Source organism: Aquarana catesbeiana, linkage group LG04, assembly GCF_042186555.1.
Source record: "Aquarana catesbeiana isolate 2022-GZ linkage group LG04, ASM4218655v1, whole genome shotgun sequence".
NCBI classification, from domain to species: domain Eukaryota; kingdom Metazoa; phylum Chordata; class Amphibia; order Anura; family Ranidae; genus Aquarana; species Aquarana catesbeiana.
The window spans coordinates 442,605,638-442,626,297 of record NC_133327.1 but is presented as its reverse complement, the minus strand read 5'-3'; the positions used below and the strand labels follow the sequence as shown (position 1 = coordinate 442,626,297).

At 45.9% G+C, this 20,660-nt stretch overlaps 1 protein-coding gene across 1 annotated transcript in view; it reads left to right on the top strand.

Moving 5' to 3' along the window:
- Positions 1-20,660, top strand: part of LOC141140366 (plasminogen-like) — a 198,208-nt gene that overhangs the window by 164,330 nt on the left and 13,218 nt on the right. Inside the window, exon 16 of the mRNA XM_073627454.1 lies at positions 6,666-6,806. Within this exon, the coding sequence (XP_073483555.1) occupies positions 6,666-6,806 (141 nt within the window). The remainder of the gene's footprint in view (positions 1-6,665; positions 6,807-20,660) is intronic.

Genomic DNA, 20,660 nt, shown 5'->3' with positions numbered 1-20,660 from the left:
TAGCACACCAAAAAAAAAAAAGGGATTTTTGAGGGGTTTTAAACTCGCCCCAAAACATCAATTATGTTTTTATTTTTTGTAATAACATCATTGATGTTTTTCTTGAGTTTTTCCAATTGTAAATTACACCCCATGATCTCCCCGATCAGGATCTGGGCACTTTCTGATGTAAAAGGATCTGGATCCACAACATCACGATCACCTAAAAAGAGAGAAACCAAAAAAAAAAAGGTATCAAAAATATGCCGGCATCCATCTCTTACCTGAGCCTGTGGTCGCAGACACTCACCTGTTGTGGTGACAATTTCCACCACATCTTCTTCCTCCTGCTCTTCTTGTGTTGGGTGGATTTCCCCTTCTTCCAGAGGTGGGGGGTCTGTGGTCTCCTCGGATGAGGGGTGTCCTCCGAGTCTTTTCTCCCCTATGTAAAACAAAAATGGTATAATTAGCACACAGATATTTGATGGAAGAACTATAAATCTGAAACATTGCTTGGAAGTGGGGTACAATTGTCTATTTTGGCCGAGTTCCAAAATGGAGCTTTTTCAGTGTCCTTTGTCAAGCTTCAATACTTTACCTGTTTTGTACAAGCGTCACAGATGGAGACCCCCCTATAGTATACACTGGAGCACCTGTGTGGGTCCCCTAATAAAAATGGTGTTCTGGTGTCCCACACTAGTGCTCCAGTGTCCAGATGTGTAAACAGCTGCTCAGTGTCCTCTCTTACACAGAATCAAGTTTGCATTTCATCCTAGTAACAAAGCCATCTACACAACCAAATTAGTTTCAGACAAGTAGGGCGTAAAAATTGTGGCCAAATGCATATGGCCTAAACAATGGTGTTTTATAGGCTGAAAGAAAAATGTTTGATACAAACGAATAATGTGCCCATGAACATGAAAGTTGCAATTTAAAAATGTACACTTGGAAGAAAAGCACATGGAGCAGCACGAACGTAAGAAACATAAAGAATAGGAACACAGCACAACTACTTACTTTTTTGCAGCACTCTTCGGATCTTTCTGTACTGCTCATGTTCTCGTAATTTCAGGTCCGACCACCGCTTCCTGAGCTGATCTTTCGAGCGTCGTACCCCGAAATGCCGGTGCAGACTCCTGACCACTTTCGCCATGATCTTGGCCTTTCTGACATTGGGGTTGGGGTAAGGTCCATACTTTCCATCATAGTCGGCCTTCTTCAGGATGTCCACCATCTACAACATCTCCCCAAAGGACATATTTGAGGCCTTGAATCTCCTTCTGGATCGGGACGTTTCCGGCTCCAGGCTTTCCTCCTCCTCCTCCTCGTTGCTATAATTAGCACACACCTGCTGTGTACCATGTACCATGTGCTCTTCCCCCACTGCGCCGAACGAAAAGGGGCGGGGAATAGACTAGAAAGAACGTCAGGGGTGGGCGGAGTTACACGCATGCACAGTTTGTATAAAGCGTAACACGCGTGCGTATTACGTACGATCTGTGAGCGGAGGAAGGAGCATCGGAGGCGCCGATCGTGATAACGAAGGTAACATCTAAACTTGGGTCTATACTGCTTCGAAATGGAAGCCTATATTGTAACAAGATTAGGAGAGTTTGGCCTGACCTTAGGGTTTTTCTTGTGTTGTGTCTTGCAGAGAAAATGGATGGCTTCAATGACCACAACTTCCTTCCCCTGTTCATAGACAAATACAAGGAGCTGCCCTGTCTGTGGCAGGTGAGACATCCTCATTATAACCATAAACAAAAGAGGCAGGCAGCGCTGGAGAAACTGCTGGAGTTGGTGACGCCGGTGGTCCCCACAGCAACCATCCCCTATTTAAAAGCCAAAATTGGTGGCCTGAGGAGCACTTATCTTAGGGAGCGCAAGAAGGTCACAGATTCCCAGAGATCCGGAGCTGCAGCAGATGATGTTTATGTCCCCAGGCTGCGGTACTATGAGAGACTGCGATTTCTGTCAGACCACACTGAAGTCAGGGAATCCCTCTCAACCCTTCCTTCCACTTATCCTTCCACCCCAGCTGAGGCTTCTGATGTCCAAGCCTTCCAGCCAAGAAGAAGTGGAGGAGCCCAGCTGGAGCCAGGTATAGCATTGTTCTCCAGATTTCTGGTCAATAAATAAATGATGTTTACTAGATGTTATTATTGATCACTAATTGCTGATTGAAAAAAGTGTTTTACATATCAATAGACAGTAGTGGGCACCCAAAATTGGGACAAGAATGAAAAATGCTGGGCTCAGAAGGATAGTCTGTTATATTTGTTAACATTCAATTTGCAACAGTCAGGAGGTGAAAGTTGTGTGTGATTGATGAATAAAAAAATAAAACAATGTCCCTTTTTCATACACAGGAAGACCTCAGCCAGGAGGAGGTTGTGGAATGTGGCAGTCAGGAGGAGACGGGGATTAGTGGCATCCAGGAGGAGGTGGGGCTAAGTGTCAGCCAGGAGAAGCTTGGGACCAGTCGCAGCCTGACAGAATCGCAGGTTCCTCCCCTCCGCCTTCCATACAAAAGAGCGAGGAAGACGACTCCCATGCAGGATTCTGCACTCAGGTTCATTCAGGAGGCTTCTGCGTCCCTCTGAGCCTTACCCACTCCTGAAGAGGCCTTTGCGTGCATGGCTGCCACCAAACTGCAGGCCATGCAGGAGGGTCAATGCAAGCTATGTGAGGACCTGCTTTATAAAGTCCTAAGTAAGGGGGTGAGTGGGGAACTAACACCCAAGACCGACGTGATTGAGTTGGACCATCCTCCTCCTCCTCCTGCTGCCACAACTCCACCACCAGAGCCACCGCGTGGAAGGAAGCGTGGAAGGAAGACAAGAGAGTGATGGCCCTGGGTTCAGTCTGGTCTGACAAAAGATGCAGTCTCTTGTATGACCACAGCCTGGGGACACAGATGTCATCTGCTGCTTTCCGGATCTCGGGGACTTCTGGACCAGACTGCACTCCCTTAGATAAGGACTCCTCAGGCCACCAATTTTGCTTGAAAATAGTTGATGTGTGCCCTGGGGGTCCAAGGCTTCACCCATTTCTGCTGTTTCTCCAGCGTTGCCTCCCTCTTTGTTTCGTTGTGCGCCCTTAATAAATGTTTTTTTTTGGAAAATTATACTCTCCTATGTGTGTTTTCATCCAAAAAGGACAGTTTGTTGGTGACAATTCAGGTACATTTCTAAAGAACAATGTGAAATTAACAAGGGACAACAACACCAAACAATCTCCTACAGATTAAATATAACAACATATCAATGGTGTTGTGGTAACTTGACACAAAAAACACACACAAAAATTTTCTGGAGTACAAATAAAAATCCAAAAAAACTAAAATCAGCCTTGAAAAAAATACAAACCAAAAATAACTAATCTGCCTTAAAACAAAAAAAAAAAAAAATAAAACAACACCAAAATAATGTTGTCAGATGTGACAAATCAAAATATATTGAGGGAATCCTGATAAATATTAAAGAAATAAGTTTGTGAGAAGTCTGTGTGAATATGAGCAGCAAAACTACTTAATTCTTCTCACATTATAAAGAAGAAGAGAGTACGCTGTATTAAACCATTTTTTACATTGCACCGTGACGAAAGTGCTGTATCCATTGCGAACGCTAAGTTTACCAGATCGAGCTGTTTCATGTCGGAATTTCTTCTGAGCATGCGTGGCACTTTGTGCGTCGGAACAGGCCACACATGGTCGGAATTGACGCGATCTGATTTTGTTGTCGGAAAATTTTATAGCCTGCTCTCAAACTTTGTGTGTCGGAAAATCCGGTGGAAAATGTCCGATGGAGCCCACACACGGTCGGAATTTCCGACAACACGCTCCGATCGGACATTTTCCATCGGAAAGTCCGACCGTGTGTACGGGGCATTTGAGTGTATACCTGTGCAACTTGCAGATAATGTCTCTCGGATTGTTAACATTTTGGGAGGGGGGCTTCAGGGCCCTGTGCGCCCGATCGATTTCGATGGTAGCTGTAGCAGGCAGTTCTAAGATCTCTCTAACGATCCCTTCCAGGGTGGAAATAATGTCTTTAGCCCCAGTTGCTTCAGGTAGGCCTCTGATTCTTATGTTTGCTCTGCGACTGCGATTCTCCATGTCATCCAACTGACAAAGTAGGGCCTCAATCTGATGGCTTTGGGTAGTACATTTATCCTGCAGCATGGTGATGACTGGTAGGGCTTCCTCAAATCTCTGCTCCAGAGATTCCACTCTGCCCCCTAAGTGAGTTGTGTCAGCCTTAAGTTGTGCTATCTCTTCTTTAAGGGCCTTTTCTACCCTGTCAGCAAAGCGTTCCAGGTCCGCTTTAGTGGGTAAAGGCCATATGTGTCGTCTGATGTCAGGCCCATCCAGGGGGTCAGGAGCTTCCAAATCGCCACCTGGTGAGGAGGGGGCTTCTGGAGAGGTCGGGGGGATCGATTCACTTACCGACCCAGGGTATGGTATTGGTGAGCCGGCCGTCCAGTTCCCGCGTGCAGCGGTATTTTGTGAGGCTTTGGAGGATTTTGAGGCCTTCGCTGCCTCGCTGCCGGCACCATCATTGGAGCCTCGCGGTTTCTTCCGCTAGGCCCGGGGAAGAAAGAATCCAGCTGCCCCTGTCTCGTGCGGTCATTCCGCAGTGGCTGCGATGATGCCCGATTCCTCTGCGACATCTGTGGACATCTGAGGAGACACGTCTTCACCCTTCCATGGCCAGGACATGCCCCATGTAGAACTATTTAAAGGTTAAGTTCATCTTTTGACAAAAAATAATAACTGCACATTTTTTTTTGCAGGTAAACAAATGTGCATTTTTTATTTTTTGTTGTAGCAGCCTGTAAAGACTTTCACCAGCGATCAGCAGATCACTGATGCCATGCAGGTCTCCTGCAGACCTGTCAGTGTATCAGCTTGCTCGTACCTTGTATGAGCAAGCCGATGTACGCTGACAGAAAGAATCAGTGAACTACCACAGCGCTCACAGCGCATTGGCAGTTCATTGAAAACTACAAGCCGACAGCCTTACTTCTAGTTTTCCATTCACAGATGACTAATGCAGTGTACACACGATAGGATTTTCCGACAACAAAATCCATGTTTTTTTTTCGACGGATGTTGTCTGAACTTGTTGAACTTGTCTTGCATACACACGGTCACACAAATCTTGTTGGAAATTCCGAACGCCAAGAACACGGTACAACACATACGACAAGCCGAGAAAAATGAAATTTGATAGCCAGTGCGGCTCTTCTGCTTGATTCCAAGCATGCATGGAATTTTGTGAGTCGGAATTGTGTACACACAATCGGAATTTAGGACAATGAATTTTGTTGTAGGAAAATTTGAGATCCAGATCTCAAATTTTCTGTGACGGAAATTCCGAAGGAAATTGTCCAATGGAGCCTACACACGGTCAGAATTTCCGACAACAAGCTTGGATCGAACATTTTCCTTTGGAAAACCCTATCGTGTGTACGGGGCATTATGAGTTCAGCATGGCTGTGTTTTTTTAAATTGTAACAGTAATGCCCTGTACACACGGTCAGACTTTCCGATGGAAAATGTGCGATCAGAGCTTGCTGTCCAAAATTCCGAACGTATGTGGGCTCCATCGGACATTTTCCATTGGATTTTCCGAAACACAAAGTTTGAGAGCATGCTATAAAATTTTCCGACAACAAAATCCGATCCTTTAAATTCCGATCGTGTGTAGACAAATCCGACGGACAAAGTGCCACGCACGCTCAGAATAAATTAAGAGACGAAAGCTACGAAAGTACGTGTTTTACGTCACCGCGTTCAGAACAATCGGATTTTCCGACAACTTTGTGTGACCGTGTGTATGCAAGACAAGTTTGAGCCAACATCCGTCAGAAAAAATCCATGGATTTTGCTGTCGGAATGTCCGATCAATGTCCGACTGTGTGTACGGGGCAGAGGAGGTCCCCTGCCAGCTGGCAAAGTGTGGAGGGGGGGGCAGTGGGAGCCAATCTTTTCATAACATGTTGCATGCAACATGTTATGAAAGATGAACTTATACTTTAACTTTGTTTTAGTCTTGCAAGCCAGGAAGCAAGCAAGTACTTATTTTACTTCTTCCAGCATGCATTACATAGGCACAAAGCACTCTTATGTCCTGTACACACGCTCGGAATTTCCGACAAGTTTTGTTGTCGGAAAATTTGAGAACTTGCTCTCAAACAACAAATGTTCTATGGAGCATACAGACGGTCGGACTTTCCGGCAACAAGCTCACATCCAACATTTTTGTTGGAAAGTCCTATCGTGTGTACAGGGCATAACACTCTGAGCCTCACACTGCAACATCATTCGGGTGTTGAAACTTCAGTTCAGGGTTCAGCATGAAGGGAATGAGTATTAGTTAATTACATTGGGAATATGATTCATATAATTTAAATTAACTGGTCTGCACAGCAATTTTAAAATTGTTACTAAATAAGCTTGTGATGCTGCTTGAATGTTTGGAAAAAGTGCACCGCTTGTTGTCACCGAAGGACTGATTTGGCAAACACTATTTGGGGTTTTGTATACAAAGATGAATGATGCCGTGCATACACAGAATTGGCGATTATTATGGTCATTATTTCAAATACATTACAACTTATATTATCATATCAGAATAATACATTGTTAATAAATAGAGTTTTGTCCACTTTTTGTTATACAGTTCCAGCAAACCAGCATATTACAAAATACATCTTGGAATCCATAAAGAAGTAAGCAATGAACCATCCAAGCAAGTCAGAGATGTTGAAAAGCTGTTCCTGGAACCATCAAATGCAGATATAGCACTATTGAAGCTGAAGAGGTAACTAATTGCCTTACATTTTTTGTTCATATAGGCAGTTCTGGAATGCAGTCATAGGTGTGCACACGGGGTTATCCCCATGCGCACTCCTAATACTCCATGCATAATACATAGAGTGGCTGGGGAGGGGGCCGGGCACTGGAACTCTTTGTGTTCCAGCACTCCGCACAGAAAGGAGTGATGAAGCACCCAACCTGCAGAGTGGCAGCGTGTGCTAGAACCCCCTCCAATGTACCAGAACCTGGCACAGGAAGGAAGACTGCACTGTGGCCGGCAGGGCTGTTTTTAAGTAGAAACTTCTTCCACCTCAAGTGCTGGCCCCTTGCATTGGCACACACAAAACCCTCCTTGCTCTGCATATACAACAGAGGAGGAGTTCTAGCCTCAGGCCCGCAGCATCTCCAGAAGACCAAACCAGCAGCCTGATCTCCCACTGTAAGTTGTAGATTCTCTTCTGTGGGGGAGGGGGGCAGCCAAAGGAGAGCTCTATACTGGACAGGGAGGAGAAGAGAGCTCTGTACTGGAAAGTGAAAGAGAGCTATATACTGAAAGAAAAGAGCTTTTTCTTGGGGAGAAATTTGAGGGGAGAGCTCTGTACTGGTGGGAAGGAGGGGAGTTGTAAACTGGCCTGTGAGATATGCACTCCTGAACTCTGCATTCAGTACATAGCGCAACTCCTGGACTTTGTACGTAGTGCAATCCTCAACCCTGCACTCTGAATGTAACACACTGCAGAACCCTGCACTCCTCTATATGTAGTGCCATCTCATAACCCTAGAACCTGCACGTAACATAGAACCTTGTATGCAACACACTCATAAACTCTGTGCATAGCGCACTCCTGAACCCTGCACTCTGTACACAGTGTACCTCTGAACCGTTCACGCTATGCGTATCACACTCCACCAGCCCTGCACTCCATATTTAACTAGTTGCCTCCTGCCCACCATCAAATGAGGGCGGGGTGGTGCAGCTCTCGTTATGGGACGCTGTCATATGACGGCATCCCAAAACAGCTGCCCTCGCGTGCCCCGCGCCGTGTTGCTAGGACATGGCTTGACCCCGATCTCTTTAACCATGTGATCGGCTGTATCCAATCACAGCTGGTCACATGGAAACACTTAGATGCTGGTAATCGGTGCTCCTCACCTCACACTGACAAAGTGTGTGGCGAGGAGAGCCGATCAGAGGCATCGCCACGCAGGGGGACATCTGCACATGTAATCAGGGCACTGATGATCGGTGCCCTGATTACAATATAGCACCAACTGTGTCACCAATCAGTGCCCACCATTGCCAGCAATCAGTGCCCACCAGTGGCAGCAATCAGTGCCCGCCACTGACCACAAGTGCCACCAATCAGTGTCCATTAGCGATGCCAGTCATTGCTGGCTATCAGTGCCACCTATCGGTGTTGCCCATCAATGCTGTCGATCAATGCCCATCATTGCCCACAAGTGCCACCTCATCAATGCCCACCAGTTCAGCCTATCAGTGCCGCCACATCAGTGAAGGAGAAAAATTACTTTGTTACAAAACTTACTGACAGAAACTGTAAAAAAAATTTGGACTTTTTTTTTTTTTTTTGTAAAAAATAAAAAACCCAGCAGTGATTAAATACCACCAAAAGAAAGCTCTATTTGTGTGAAGAAAATGATAAAAAAATGTGTTTGGGTACAGTGTAGCATGACCACGCAATTGTCAAAGTGCAACAGCGGTGAAAGCTGAAAAATGGCCTGGGCAGGTAAGGGGTGTAAGTGCCCTGTAGGCAAGTGGTTAATGCGTTCTTGAACCCTGCACTCAGTAAGTAGCGCACTCCACAACTCTGCACTCTGTACATAGCTCACCCCTGAACACTGCACTTTGTGCGTTATGCACTGATGAACTCTGCACTGCACTACACAATGCCACAATAAGATCCTTGCCTACAGTTAGTGCAGTTTGGCCACACTTACCATTTGATGGAGCATGCTGTCTCTCCGTTGGGAGAGGGGTGGTGGTGATAGTTGATGGCGAGTGGTGGGATGGGGTCATTGTTGAGTTCCTACACCTATTCTCTAAGAAAAAAAGCCCATGTAGGTGGAGTTTTCTCTGCCCCAGTACAAGCAAAGTCCTGGCCTGGAGAGCGGGGCACAGGAGCCAGAGACCATGTATTGTAAGTGATCACAATGGCAAAGAGGGCTGTGATTGAGGAATGGCAACATTCATTGCCATTGGATGTAGGAGTGGGGTGTTCACTTTCACTGCCATTACCATTAATGCAGGACTAGGGGATTGGCGTTTCACTGACACTGACCCCCCTGCAGTAGCAGTGAAAGTTAACCCCCCTCACGTGCAATGGCGGTCATGGTAGTGAAATTCTAACCCATCATCACCATAATTACCCTGTCTGCATTTGTAATCATCACAGTAAAAGTTATCCCCCCTCATCCTGCCACACCCACTTTTTGCTGCCATATCCCTGGTAGAGGCCCCAGTGCATTGCTGTGTGCCAGTGGGGAAAAGGGAAAGATGTCCCTCTGACTCGCTCTATCATAAGAGAAGTGTGGAAGCACTTGTCTGTGTGTATATATATATATATATATATATATATATATATATACAGTATGTATATATATATATATATAAGTATATATATATATATATATATATATATATATATATATATATATATATATATATATATATATACACTAGGGATGAGCTTTGAGTCGAACCCATGTTCGACTCGAACATCGCATGTTCGACCGTTCGCCGAATTTTGAACGTTATGGGCCGTTCGCGCCAAATTACACACTGTATACACACTGTATTCAGTTTAGCTAGATCCTTTCCTGTTATTCTCTTCCTACTGACAGGCAGGCAGGTGTTTTTACAGTATTTACAGCTACCTGAAGAAAATTGCTGGTGTTCTTCTGATCCTATTAGTCCTATTAGCTACAGTATTTACAGTTAGTGTAGTGCGTCCTCTGCATAGTGTGCACCTAAAGCTACCTGAAGAAAATTGGTGGTGTTCTTCTGATCCTATTAGTACCACAGGCAGCTGCAGCATTTACAAGTTAGTGTGCTGCGTCCTCTGCACAGTGTGTACCTAAAGTTACCTGAAGAAAATTGGTGGTGTTCTTATGATCCTACTAGTACCGCAGGCAGCTGCAGTATTTACAAGTTAGTGTAGTGCGTCCTCTGCACAGTTTGCACCTAAAGCTACCTGAAGAAAATTGGTGGTGTTCTTCTGATCCTATTAGTACCGCAGTCAGCTGCAGTATTTACAGTTAGTGTAGTGCGTTCTCTGCACAGTGTGCACCTAAAGCTACCTAAAGAAAATTGGTGGTGTTTTTCTGATCCTATTAGTACTGCAGGCAGCTGCAGTATTTACAAGTTAGTGTAGTGCGTCCTCTGCACAGTGTGCACCTAAAGCTACCTGAATAAAATTGGTGGTGTTCTTCTGCTCCTATTAATACCACAGGCAGGCAGTTAATTCTGCTAGCTGCAGTATCAGTATATATATATATATACATCCCAGATTTGTGCAGCTACATCTCACTGCAGGCCATTAGTATTTCTGGAAGACCAACAAGGAGAGGCAGACAGTTACAAGCCAATAAAAGAGGGCAAGCGGGCTGTGTCTAGAGGCAACAGTGCTGGTCATGGAGACGGTGCATCCTCATCAGCACGTGGCCGTGGGACACGCTTGTCCTTTTTTTTGGCAGCTGGCCATGGTGAGCCACAACATGCGGAAGACTTGGTAGAGTGGATGACCAAGCCGTCCTCATCCTCCTCATCCTCTCTCACCCAGGCTCAGGGTACTTTGTCTGGCAAAGCAGCTGCCAACACGGCCTCTTCCCTCGGCTCAATGGCATCAGTCACTCCTTCCCTAGCCCCACCATGTCTTCCTGAGGAGTCCCCCGAACTGTTTGACCACAGTGTTGGGTACATGCCCCAGGAGGATACCCAGCGTTTTGAAGGCTTCGATGATGGTACCCAGCTAAAGGAAGGCAGTAACGTGAGCCCAGAGAGAGGGGGAGCCCAAAAAGGACAGCAATCTGGCAATCATGTTCCCCCCAGCTGCAGCATACTGCTCCAGTGATGAGGAGGGAGGGGATGATGAGGTCACTGACTCCACGTGGGTGCCTGATAGGAGAGAGGAGGAGGAGGCACATCTCCAACGAAGCAGGATGCCCTCCAGGGGCCAGCTTAAGGGCAGCACACTGACTGCATCACACCGCAGAGCTCCGCATGTGCAGGGCGCTGCTGTCTCTGCGTGTAATTCCAAAAGTTCTTTGGTGTGGGCCTTTTTTGAGACGAGTGCATCAGATCCCATTGCTGCTATTTGCAACATATGTCTCAAGCGTATCTCGCGTGGCCAAAACATCACCGCTTGGGCACCACATGCTTGACCAGACATATGTCGACCTGCCATGCAGTTCGTTGGCAAGCGTACCTAAAAGACCCACACAAAAGAACAAAGCAGACCTCTCCTCTCCTTGCTCCTCATCAGCTGGGATCTCCAACCCCCACTAAACCTTCAGTCCTCTCTGAAACCTGCACTGAGAGGAATGAAGGTGTAGATATAGGTGTGTCACAGCCAAGTACTTGAGGGCAATCTGCTATCGGTACACTGACGTCAGATTGTAACAGGCAAATTTCCCTGCCCCAGCTGCTGCACCGCCGAAAGAAGTTCGCTCCCAGTCATCCACATGCCCAGCAGTTGAATGCTAGCTTGGCTAAATTGCTAGCACTTCAACTGCTGCCTTTTCAGTTGCTAGACTCTGCCCCCTTCCATGAGTTTGTGGAATGTGCGGTTCCACAGTGGCAGGTTCCCAAACGCCCCTTTTTCTCAAGGAAGGCGATTCCGGCTCTCTACCGGCATGTGGAAGGCAATGTCTTGGCCCCGCTGGACAGGGCGGTCAGCGGTAAGGTGCATATTACCGCTGACTCATGGTCCAGCAGACATGGACAGGGACGTTACCTATCTTTCACCGCGCACTGGGTGACTCTTCTGGCAGCTGGGAAGGATGCAGGACAGGGTGCAGTAGTATTGGAGGTTGTTCCGCCACCACGCCTCCAAAATTCTACTAGTGGTGATTCTGCCACACCTCTCTCCTCCACCCCTCCTCTTCTTCTTCCTCCATGGCCTCTTCCTGTGCTGATTTGGAACCTCGGAACCAGCGGTGCTCCGTAAACGTCAAAGGGGCTACGCAAGCACGCAGGCAAAAAGACGGCATGCGGTGCTTGAGCTGGTTGAGTTGGGGGACAGGAACCACACTGGGGCAGAGATTCTGTCAGCTCTGCAGGGGCAGGTCCAGAGGTGGTTGACGCCACACCAGCTTAAGGCAGGCATGGTGGTTTGCGACAATAGCACCAACCTCCTCTCCGCCCTCCGACAGGGACAACTGACCCATGTGCCCTGTTTGGCTCACGTCCTTAACTTGGTGGTGCAGTGGTTCTTGGGCAGGTACCCGGGCTTACAGGATGTCCTAAAGGCAGGCCAGGAAAGTCTATGTGCATTTCTGCAGGTCATATAATGCCAGTGCTCGGCTGGCTGACCTCCAAAAGGAATTTAAGCTGCCCAAGAACCGCCTAATCTGTGACATGCCCACCAGGTGGAACTCAACGTTGGCCATGCTGCAGTGGCTGCACACGCAGCAGAGGGCCATCAATGAGTACCTATGCGACTATGGCACCAGGACAGGGTCAGGGGACCTTGTTTTTTTTTTCCCAAGCCAGTGGGCTATGATCAGGGATGCCTGCACTGTCCTGTCATGTCACCATTTGAGGAGGCCATGAGGATGGTGAGCAGTGACAGTGCATGCATCAGTGACACTGTCCCTCTTGTCCACCTGTTGGAGCACACGCTGCATGGGATAATGGACAGGGCACTTGAGGCAGAACAGAGGGAGGAAGAGGAGGACTTCCTTACCTCTCAAGGCCCCCTTTATCCAAACATTGTTCCTGCGTGCCTGTCGATCACATAGGAAGAGGACGAGGAGGAGGAGGAGGATTTTGTCAGCATGGAAGTGGAGCCTGGCATCAGCCTTCAAGGGATCATTTACAGTCTGAAAAAACCCATGGACTTGTACGTGGCTGCAGATCATGTCGTCCTTAGTGACCTAGAGGACTCTGGGCCGAATGCCTCAGCAAACCTACGCTGCATGGCCTCCCTGATCCTGCAAAGCCTGCGGAAGGATCCTCCTATTCGTGGTATCAAGGGGAGGGATGATTACTGGCTGGCAACCCTCCTTGATCCACAATACAAGGGTATGGTTGCGGACCTTATCTTGCCGTCGCAGAGGGAGCAGAGGATTAAACATCTTCGGGAGGCCTTGCAGAAAGGTTTGTGCAATGCGTTTCCAGAGCCTGGGAGGTTACAATTTCCTTGTCCTCTTGGACAACGTGTTGCTGAGGCTTCAGTCAGTCACAGAAGGAGCGGTGAAGAAGGTGGCCGTCTGACCGATGCGTTCAGACGGTTTTTTAGTCTGCAGCCCCAAGGTCTGATCAGTTTCAGCAACCATCACCAGCATCTGATTCACATGGTGCAGGATTACCTAGGGGCAAGATCAGACTTGGACACCTTTCCCACCGAAAAGGCTCTGGGTTACTGGGTCTTGAGGATGGATCACTGGCCAGAGCTTGCACAGTATGCAATTGAGCTACCGGCCTGTCCTGCATCCAGCGTTCTTTCAGAACGCACATTCAGTGCTGCTGGAGGCTTTGTAACCGATCACAGGGTGCGCCTGTCCACCGAATCGGTCGATCAGCTGACCTTCATAAAAATGAATCAGTCTTGGATCACCAGCTACCAAGCACCTCATGCTGATGTAACAGATTGATTTTTTTTTTTAATATGAGATCCCTTCAAGACTGCCTATGCTGATGCTGAGTGACTATCCTGTTATGCTGAGTCACAATCCTCTTCCTCCTCAATTTTCATGCTGATAGCTTGTAAGAACATTTTTGGTTCTGAGCACCGCCACCAGTGGCAAAGGCACAATTTTTCTGCCCCTGTTTAACAGGGGTGTGTAATTACAATTTTTGATGCAATAATTTGCAGCAGGGCTCATTCCTGTGCTCCAACTATAGTATCTATGAGGGGTTGCAGTGTTGTGGCACCAGCACCAGTGCCCAAGGCCCAATTTTTCAGCTCCTGTTTAACAGAGGTGTATAATTACAATTTTTGATGCAATACTTTGCAGCAGGGCTCATCCCTGCACTCCAACTATAGCACCTGTGAGGGATTGCAGTGTTGTGGCAATTTTTCTGCCCCTGTTTAACAGGGGCGTGCAATTACAATTTTTGATGCAATACTTTGCAGCAGGACTCATTGCTGCGCTCCAACTAAAGTATCTGTGAGGGGTTGCAGTGTTGTGGCACCAGTGCCTAAGGCCCAATTTTCCTGCCCCTGTTCAACAGGGACATGTAATTACAATTCTTGATCTAATATTTCACAGCAGGGCCCATTCCTGCGCCCACCAAGAGTAACTGTGAAGGCTTACATTGTTGTGGCAACACCACCACCACCACCACCAAAGGCCCAATTTTTCTGCCCCTGTTCAACAGGGGCATGTAATTACAATTCTTGATCTAATATTTCACAGCAGGGCCCATTCCTGCGCCCACCAAGAGTAACTGTGAAGGCTTACATTGTTGTGGCAACACCACCACCACCACCACCAAAGGCCCAATTTTTCTGCCCCTGTTCAACAGGGGCATGTAATTACAATTCTTGATATAATATTTCACAGCAGGGTCAGTTCCAGCGCCCACCAAGAGTAACTGTGAGGATTTACAGTGTTGTAGCACCACCACCTCCACCAATACCCAAGGGCCCAATTTTTCTACCACTGTTCAACAATGGCATGTAATTACAATTCTTGATCTAATATTTCACAGCAGGGCCCGTTCCTGCACCCACCAAGAGTAACTGTGAGGGCTTACAGTGTTGTGGCAACACCAACACCTAAGGTCCCAATTTTTGCAGAGTATATAGGGCAGGCTCATTACTTTCCAACATCCAACTTACAAACGACTCCTACTTGCAAACGGAAGGAGACAGCAGGATGTGAGATGAAATCTACCCCTAGGAAGGGAAATTCTCTCCTGTAAGAGTTAATATGGGAAAAACGTGTCTCCTCTTCACTGATGCTTTATTACCAATCCTTGTTTCACTAAAAACCCCAAATTTTCAAAAAACATTTGTCATTGGGACAGAAAGTGATGTGAAATCTTCTGAAGAGGTGCACAAACAGCAAAACAAATGTTACGGGGGTGATAACCCTTCCCTATGTTTTCCAAAAAGCTTAAAAATAGATTTTTTGGCTGGAGCTACACTTTAAAAATGTACCAGTTCTAAATTATAAACAGATTCTACTTAACAACAAACCTACAGTCCCTGTCTTGTTTGCACCCCCTGTATAGTGCTATTTAGAGTATATAGGGCCTGGGGGCCCCAGGCCTTTCCTTTTTTTAATTTGGGTGCGGGGTTCCCCTTAATATCCATACAAGACCCAAAGGGCCTCGTAATGGACTGGGGGGTACCCATGCCGTTTGTCTCACTGATTTTCATCCATATTGCCGGGACCCGACATTACATTAACCACTTCAGCCCCGGACCATTATGCTGCCTATGGACCAGAGGACTTTTTCCAATTTGGCACTGTGTCGTTTTAACTGCTAATTGCGCGGTCATGCAATGCTGTACCCAAACGAAATTTGCGTCCTTTTCTTCCCACAAATAGAGCTTTCTTTTGATGGTATTTGATCACCTCTGCCGTTTTTATTTTTTGCGCTATAAACGGAAAAAGACCGAAAATTTTGAAAAAAAAAGATATTTTCTACTGTTTGTTATAAAAAAAATCCAATAAACTCAATTTTAGTCATACATTTAGGCCAAAATGTATTCGGCCACATGTCTTTGGTAAAAAAAAAGTCAATAAGCGTATATTTATTGGTTTGCTCAAAAGTTATAGCGTCTACAAACTAAGGTACATTTTCTGGAATTTACACAGCTTTTAGTTTATGACTGCCTATGTCTTTTCTTGAGGTGCTAAAATGGCAGGGCAGTACAACCCCCCCCCCAAATGACCCCATTTTGGAAAGTAGACACCCCAAGGAAATTGCTGAGAGGCATGTTGAACCCATTGAATATTTATTTATTTGAATAATGACAAAAAAAAAAAAAAATTTACAAAAAGTTGTCACTAAATGATATATTGCTAACACAGGCCATGGGCCTATGTGGAATTGCACCCCAAAATACATTCTGCTGATTCTCCTAAATACAGGGATACCACATGTGTGAGACTTTTTTGGAGCCTAGCCACGTAAGGGGCCCCGAAAACCAATCACCGCCTTCAGGATTTCTAAGGGCGTAAATTTTTGATTTCACTCCTCACTACCTATCACAGTTTTGAATGCCATAAAATGCCCAGATGGCACAAACCCCCCCCCAAATGACCCCATTTTGGAAAGTAGACACCCCAAGCTATTTGCTGAGAGGCATGGTGAGTATTTTGCAGCTCTCATTTGTTTTTGAAAATGAAGAAAGACAAGAAAAAACTTTTTTTTTTTCTTTTTTCAATTTTCAAAACTTTGTGGCAAAAAGTGAGGTCTGCAAAATACTCACTATACCTCTCAGCAAATAGCTTGGGGTGTCTACTTTCCAAAATGGGGTCATTTGGGGGGTTTGTGTTGTGCCACCTGGGCATTCCATGGCCTCCGAAACTGTGATAGGCAGTGAAGAGTGAAATCAAAAATTTACGCCCTTAGAAAGCCTGAAGGCGGTGCTTGGGTTTCGGGGTCCTGTACGCGACTAGGCTCCCAAAAAGTCTCACACATGTGGTATCCCCGTACTCAGGAGAAGCAACAGAATGTATTTTGGGGTGTAATTTCACATATTCCCATGGCATGTTTGAGCAATATATCATTTAGTGACAACTTTGTGCAAAAAAAAAAAAAAAAATTAGTCTCTTTCCCGCAACTTGTGTCACAATATAAAATATTCCATGGACTCGACATGACTCTTAGCAAATAGCTTGGGGTGTCTACTTTCCAAAATGGGGTAATTTGGGGGGGTTTTGAACTGTCCTGGCATTTTATGCACAACATTTAGAAGCTTATGTCACACATCACCCACTCTTCTAACCACTTGAAGACAAAGCCCTTTCTGACACTTTTTGTTTACATGAAAAAAAATTTTTTTTTGCAAGAAAATTACTTTGAACCGCCAAACATTATATATTTTTTAAAGCAAATGCCCTACAGATTAAAATGGTGGGTGTTTCATTTTTTTTTTTCCACACAGTATTTGCGCAGCGATTTTTCAAACACATTTTTTGGGGAAAAAGCACACTTTTTAAAATTTTAATGCACTAAAACACACTATATTGCCCAAATGTTTGATGTAATAAAAAAGATGATCTTAGGCCGAATACATGGATACCAAACATGACATGCAGTGGCGACAAACTTAATACCGTTTTAAAAGCCTTTAAAAGCCTTTACAGGTTACCACTTTAGATTTACAGAGGAGGTCTACTGCTAAAATTACTGCCCTCGATCTGACGTTCGCGGTGACACCTCACATGCATGGTGCAATTGCTGTTTACATTTGACGCCAGACCGACGCTTGCGTTCGCCTTTGCGCGAGAGCAGGGGGGGGACAGGGGTGCTTTTTTTTTTTTCTTTATTATTTTTTTGCTTTTTTATCTTATTTTTAAACTGTTCCTTTCATTTTTTTTTAATCATTTTTATTGTTATCTCAGGGAATGTAAATATCCCCTATGATCGCAAAAAAATTGGGGTCTATTAGACCCTAGATCTCTCCTCTGCCCTCAAAGCATCTGACCACACCAAGATCGGTGTGATAAAATGCTTTCCCAATTTCCCAATGGCGTTGTTTACATCCGGCGAAATCTAAGTCATGAAATGCTCGTAGCTTCCGGTTTCTTAGGCCATAGAGATGTTTGGAGCCACTCTGGTCTCTGATCAGCTCTATGGTCAGCTGGCTGAATCACCCGCTGCATTCTCAGGTTCCCTGTTGAGACAGGAGAGCCAGAGAAAAACATGGAAGATGGTGGGGGGGCATTCCCTCCCACTGCTTGTAAAAGCAGTCTAGAGGCTAATCAGCTGCTAGGTTTGCTTTTACATGAAAGCCGAACGCTGGCTGAAAAGAATGATACCAAGATGATACCTAAACCTGCAGGCATCATTCTGGTATAACCACTCAAAGTCGTGAATGGCGTACCTGAAGACAAAAAAATGGTTAACAATAAAACACAGTAAACGGTAAAGTATAAAAAATTGCATACCTGAAAAGCAATCATGATAAAACATAATAACAATAAAACATTGCAGAATAGAATATAGTAAAAAAGAGCATAAGAATAGAGAGAGAATAGAGAGAGAGAGAACAATAAAACGACAACTATTTTTTTTTTTATTTTATATATTTTTTTTTTTTTACACTTTTTTTTGTAACTAACTTTTATAACTGTAACCGGTTCCAGGTTCGGGTCTCTCAAAATGCGATGGCATCTTGGGAGACCCTGTGAAAGTGTGCCTAGTCTGTGCAATGCTGTACCCTACACTAATACTCAACTAGTGAATGGTAGCATTCAAAACATTCACCAATGCAAAGACCAGGATTGTCAGGACAGGAGGGACAATAATAGCCGGTGTCACGACAATATCCGCGCTTGCTGCAGACACAACATCTTTTTTGGGGGGGTTCGCTGGGTAGGGGTACTCGGGAGGACATAAAGAAAATGCCTCTCATGCAGCCGACTGCATTTGGTTGGGGATGTGAATGGGGGAAGTACGGCCGCTGCAGAAGTGGTGGGTTCCCAATTATTAGGATTGGCGAATGCAGCAGGAAGGGCATTATGGGCACGACGGGCCTGTTTGTCTTCTTCTTGGTGGCAGCGGGACACTACTTGAGCTTGCCACCTCACCAGCTTGAACTGCACTTATGGGACTCGCCACATCACCAAGTGTTACTGCAGTGCTGGTTTGACTATGACCGGGGTGTACTAGGCTGCTGGTGCTTGCCAGTTCACCAAAACGCTACCAAAAAAACTGTTAGCGATCGCAGGGATCAGGCCTGACTCTGCGAACACTGCGTTTTTGGGAACCCTAAACTGCTGGGGACGCTAATATAGATCTGATCGGATCAGATATTGATCCGTACAGATACTATACCACTAAGGGAGGCGTATGCTGCGTGCGTGGGTGTTAGCGGTACTGGCGCTAATCTGACGCTGCCTGGGGCGACGCATATCACCGCTGGGCGATCAGGGGGCTAAACCTTTATTCGGTAATAAACAGTGGGTGCCCTGACACTATAAAAAATAAACGAACTAACCAGCATCACCCGTAACAGTTATACGGTGATCAGTGGTGAAAGGGTTAACTAGGGGGCAATCAAGGGGTTAAAACATTTATTAGGTAGTATATGGGGGTCCCTGTCGCTATAAAACGCTGACGGCGAACCTAAATATTTACCTCCCTAACTATCGCCACCAGTGACACTAATACAGCGATCAGAAAAATGATCGCTTAGCGACACTGGTGATGGGGGGTGATCAAGGGGTTAAAACTTTGTTAGGGGGGGTTAGGGGGGTACCCTAGACCTAAAGGGGGCTAACCCTAACTGCCCTAACACACTAACTGTCACAAACTGACACCATGCAGTAATCAGGAAAAAAAAAAAAAACTGCTTGGTGTCAGTGTGACGGGGGGGGGGGGGGGATTAGGGGGTGATCGGGGGGTAAAGGGGGGTGTTTTGTGTGCCTGGCATGTTCTACTGTGTGTGTGTAGTGTTACACTCACATTGCAGTCTTCTCTCCTCGGCGCCGGAACGGGAAATACCGAGCCAAGGAGAGATAACATCATTTCCTTTGCTGCTGTTTAGCATACAGCAGCAGAGGAATGATTTGATTGGCCGGCGGCGATCGCGAGGGGGGGGCCCAAACGGATGGTCTCCCCCTCATCTCCGATTGGCGCTGGTCAAAAACCAAGAAACGGACCGCCTTGGGCACTGGGGGGGGGGGGGGTGTCCGATCGGATCACGTATATGTACGTGATTCTGCCTGCCCGTGCCACCTTGCCGACGTACATTGGCGTGAGGCGGTCCTTAAGTGGTTAAAGCCGCAAGCAGTTTTAAATGACTTTTATTCCTTTAAAAATGTCATTTTGTGCAGGAACTGTTCTAAGCACGGGAAACACGCGCCACTTTACAGGCATACTATAGACACCTCCCAGGTACGATATTTAAAGGAATATTTCACTTTTTCTTTTCACTTTAAGCATCATTAAAATCACTGCTCCCGAAAAAACGGCCGTTTTTAAAACTTTTTTTTGCATTGATACATGTCCCCTGGGGCAGGACCCGGGTCCCCAAACCCTTTTTAGGACAATAACTTGCATATTAGCCTTTAAAATTAGCACTTTTGATTTTGAACGTTCGAGTCCCATAGACTTTAATGGGGTTCTAAAGTTTGCGCGAACTTTCGGTCCGTTCGCAGGTTCTGGTGCGAACTGAATCGGGGGGTGTTTGACTCATCCCTAATATATACACACACATATATACAATATCTCACAAAAGTAAGTACACCCCTCACATTTTTGAAAATATTTTATTATATCTTTTTATGTGACAACACTGACACTTTGCTTCAATGTAAAGTAGTGAGTGTACAGCTTGTGTAAATTTGCTGTCCACTCAAAATACCTCAACACACAGCCAATAATGTCTAAACCACTGGCAACAAAAGTGAGTACACCCCTAAGTGAAAATCTCCAAATTAGGCCCAAAGTGTCAATATTTTGTGTGGCCACCATTATTTTCCAGCACTGCCT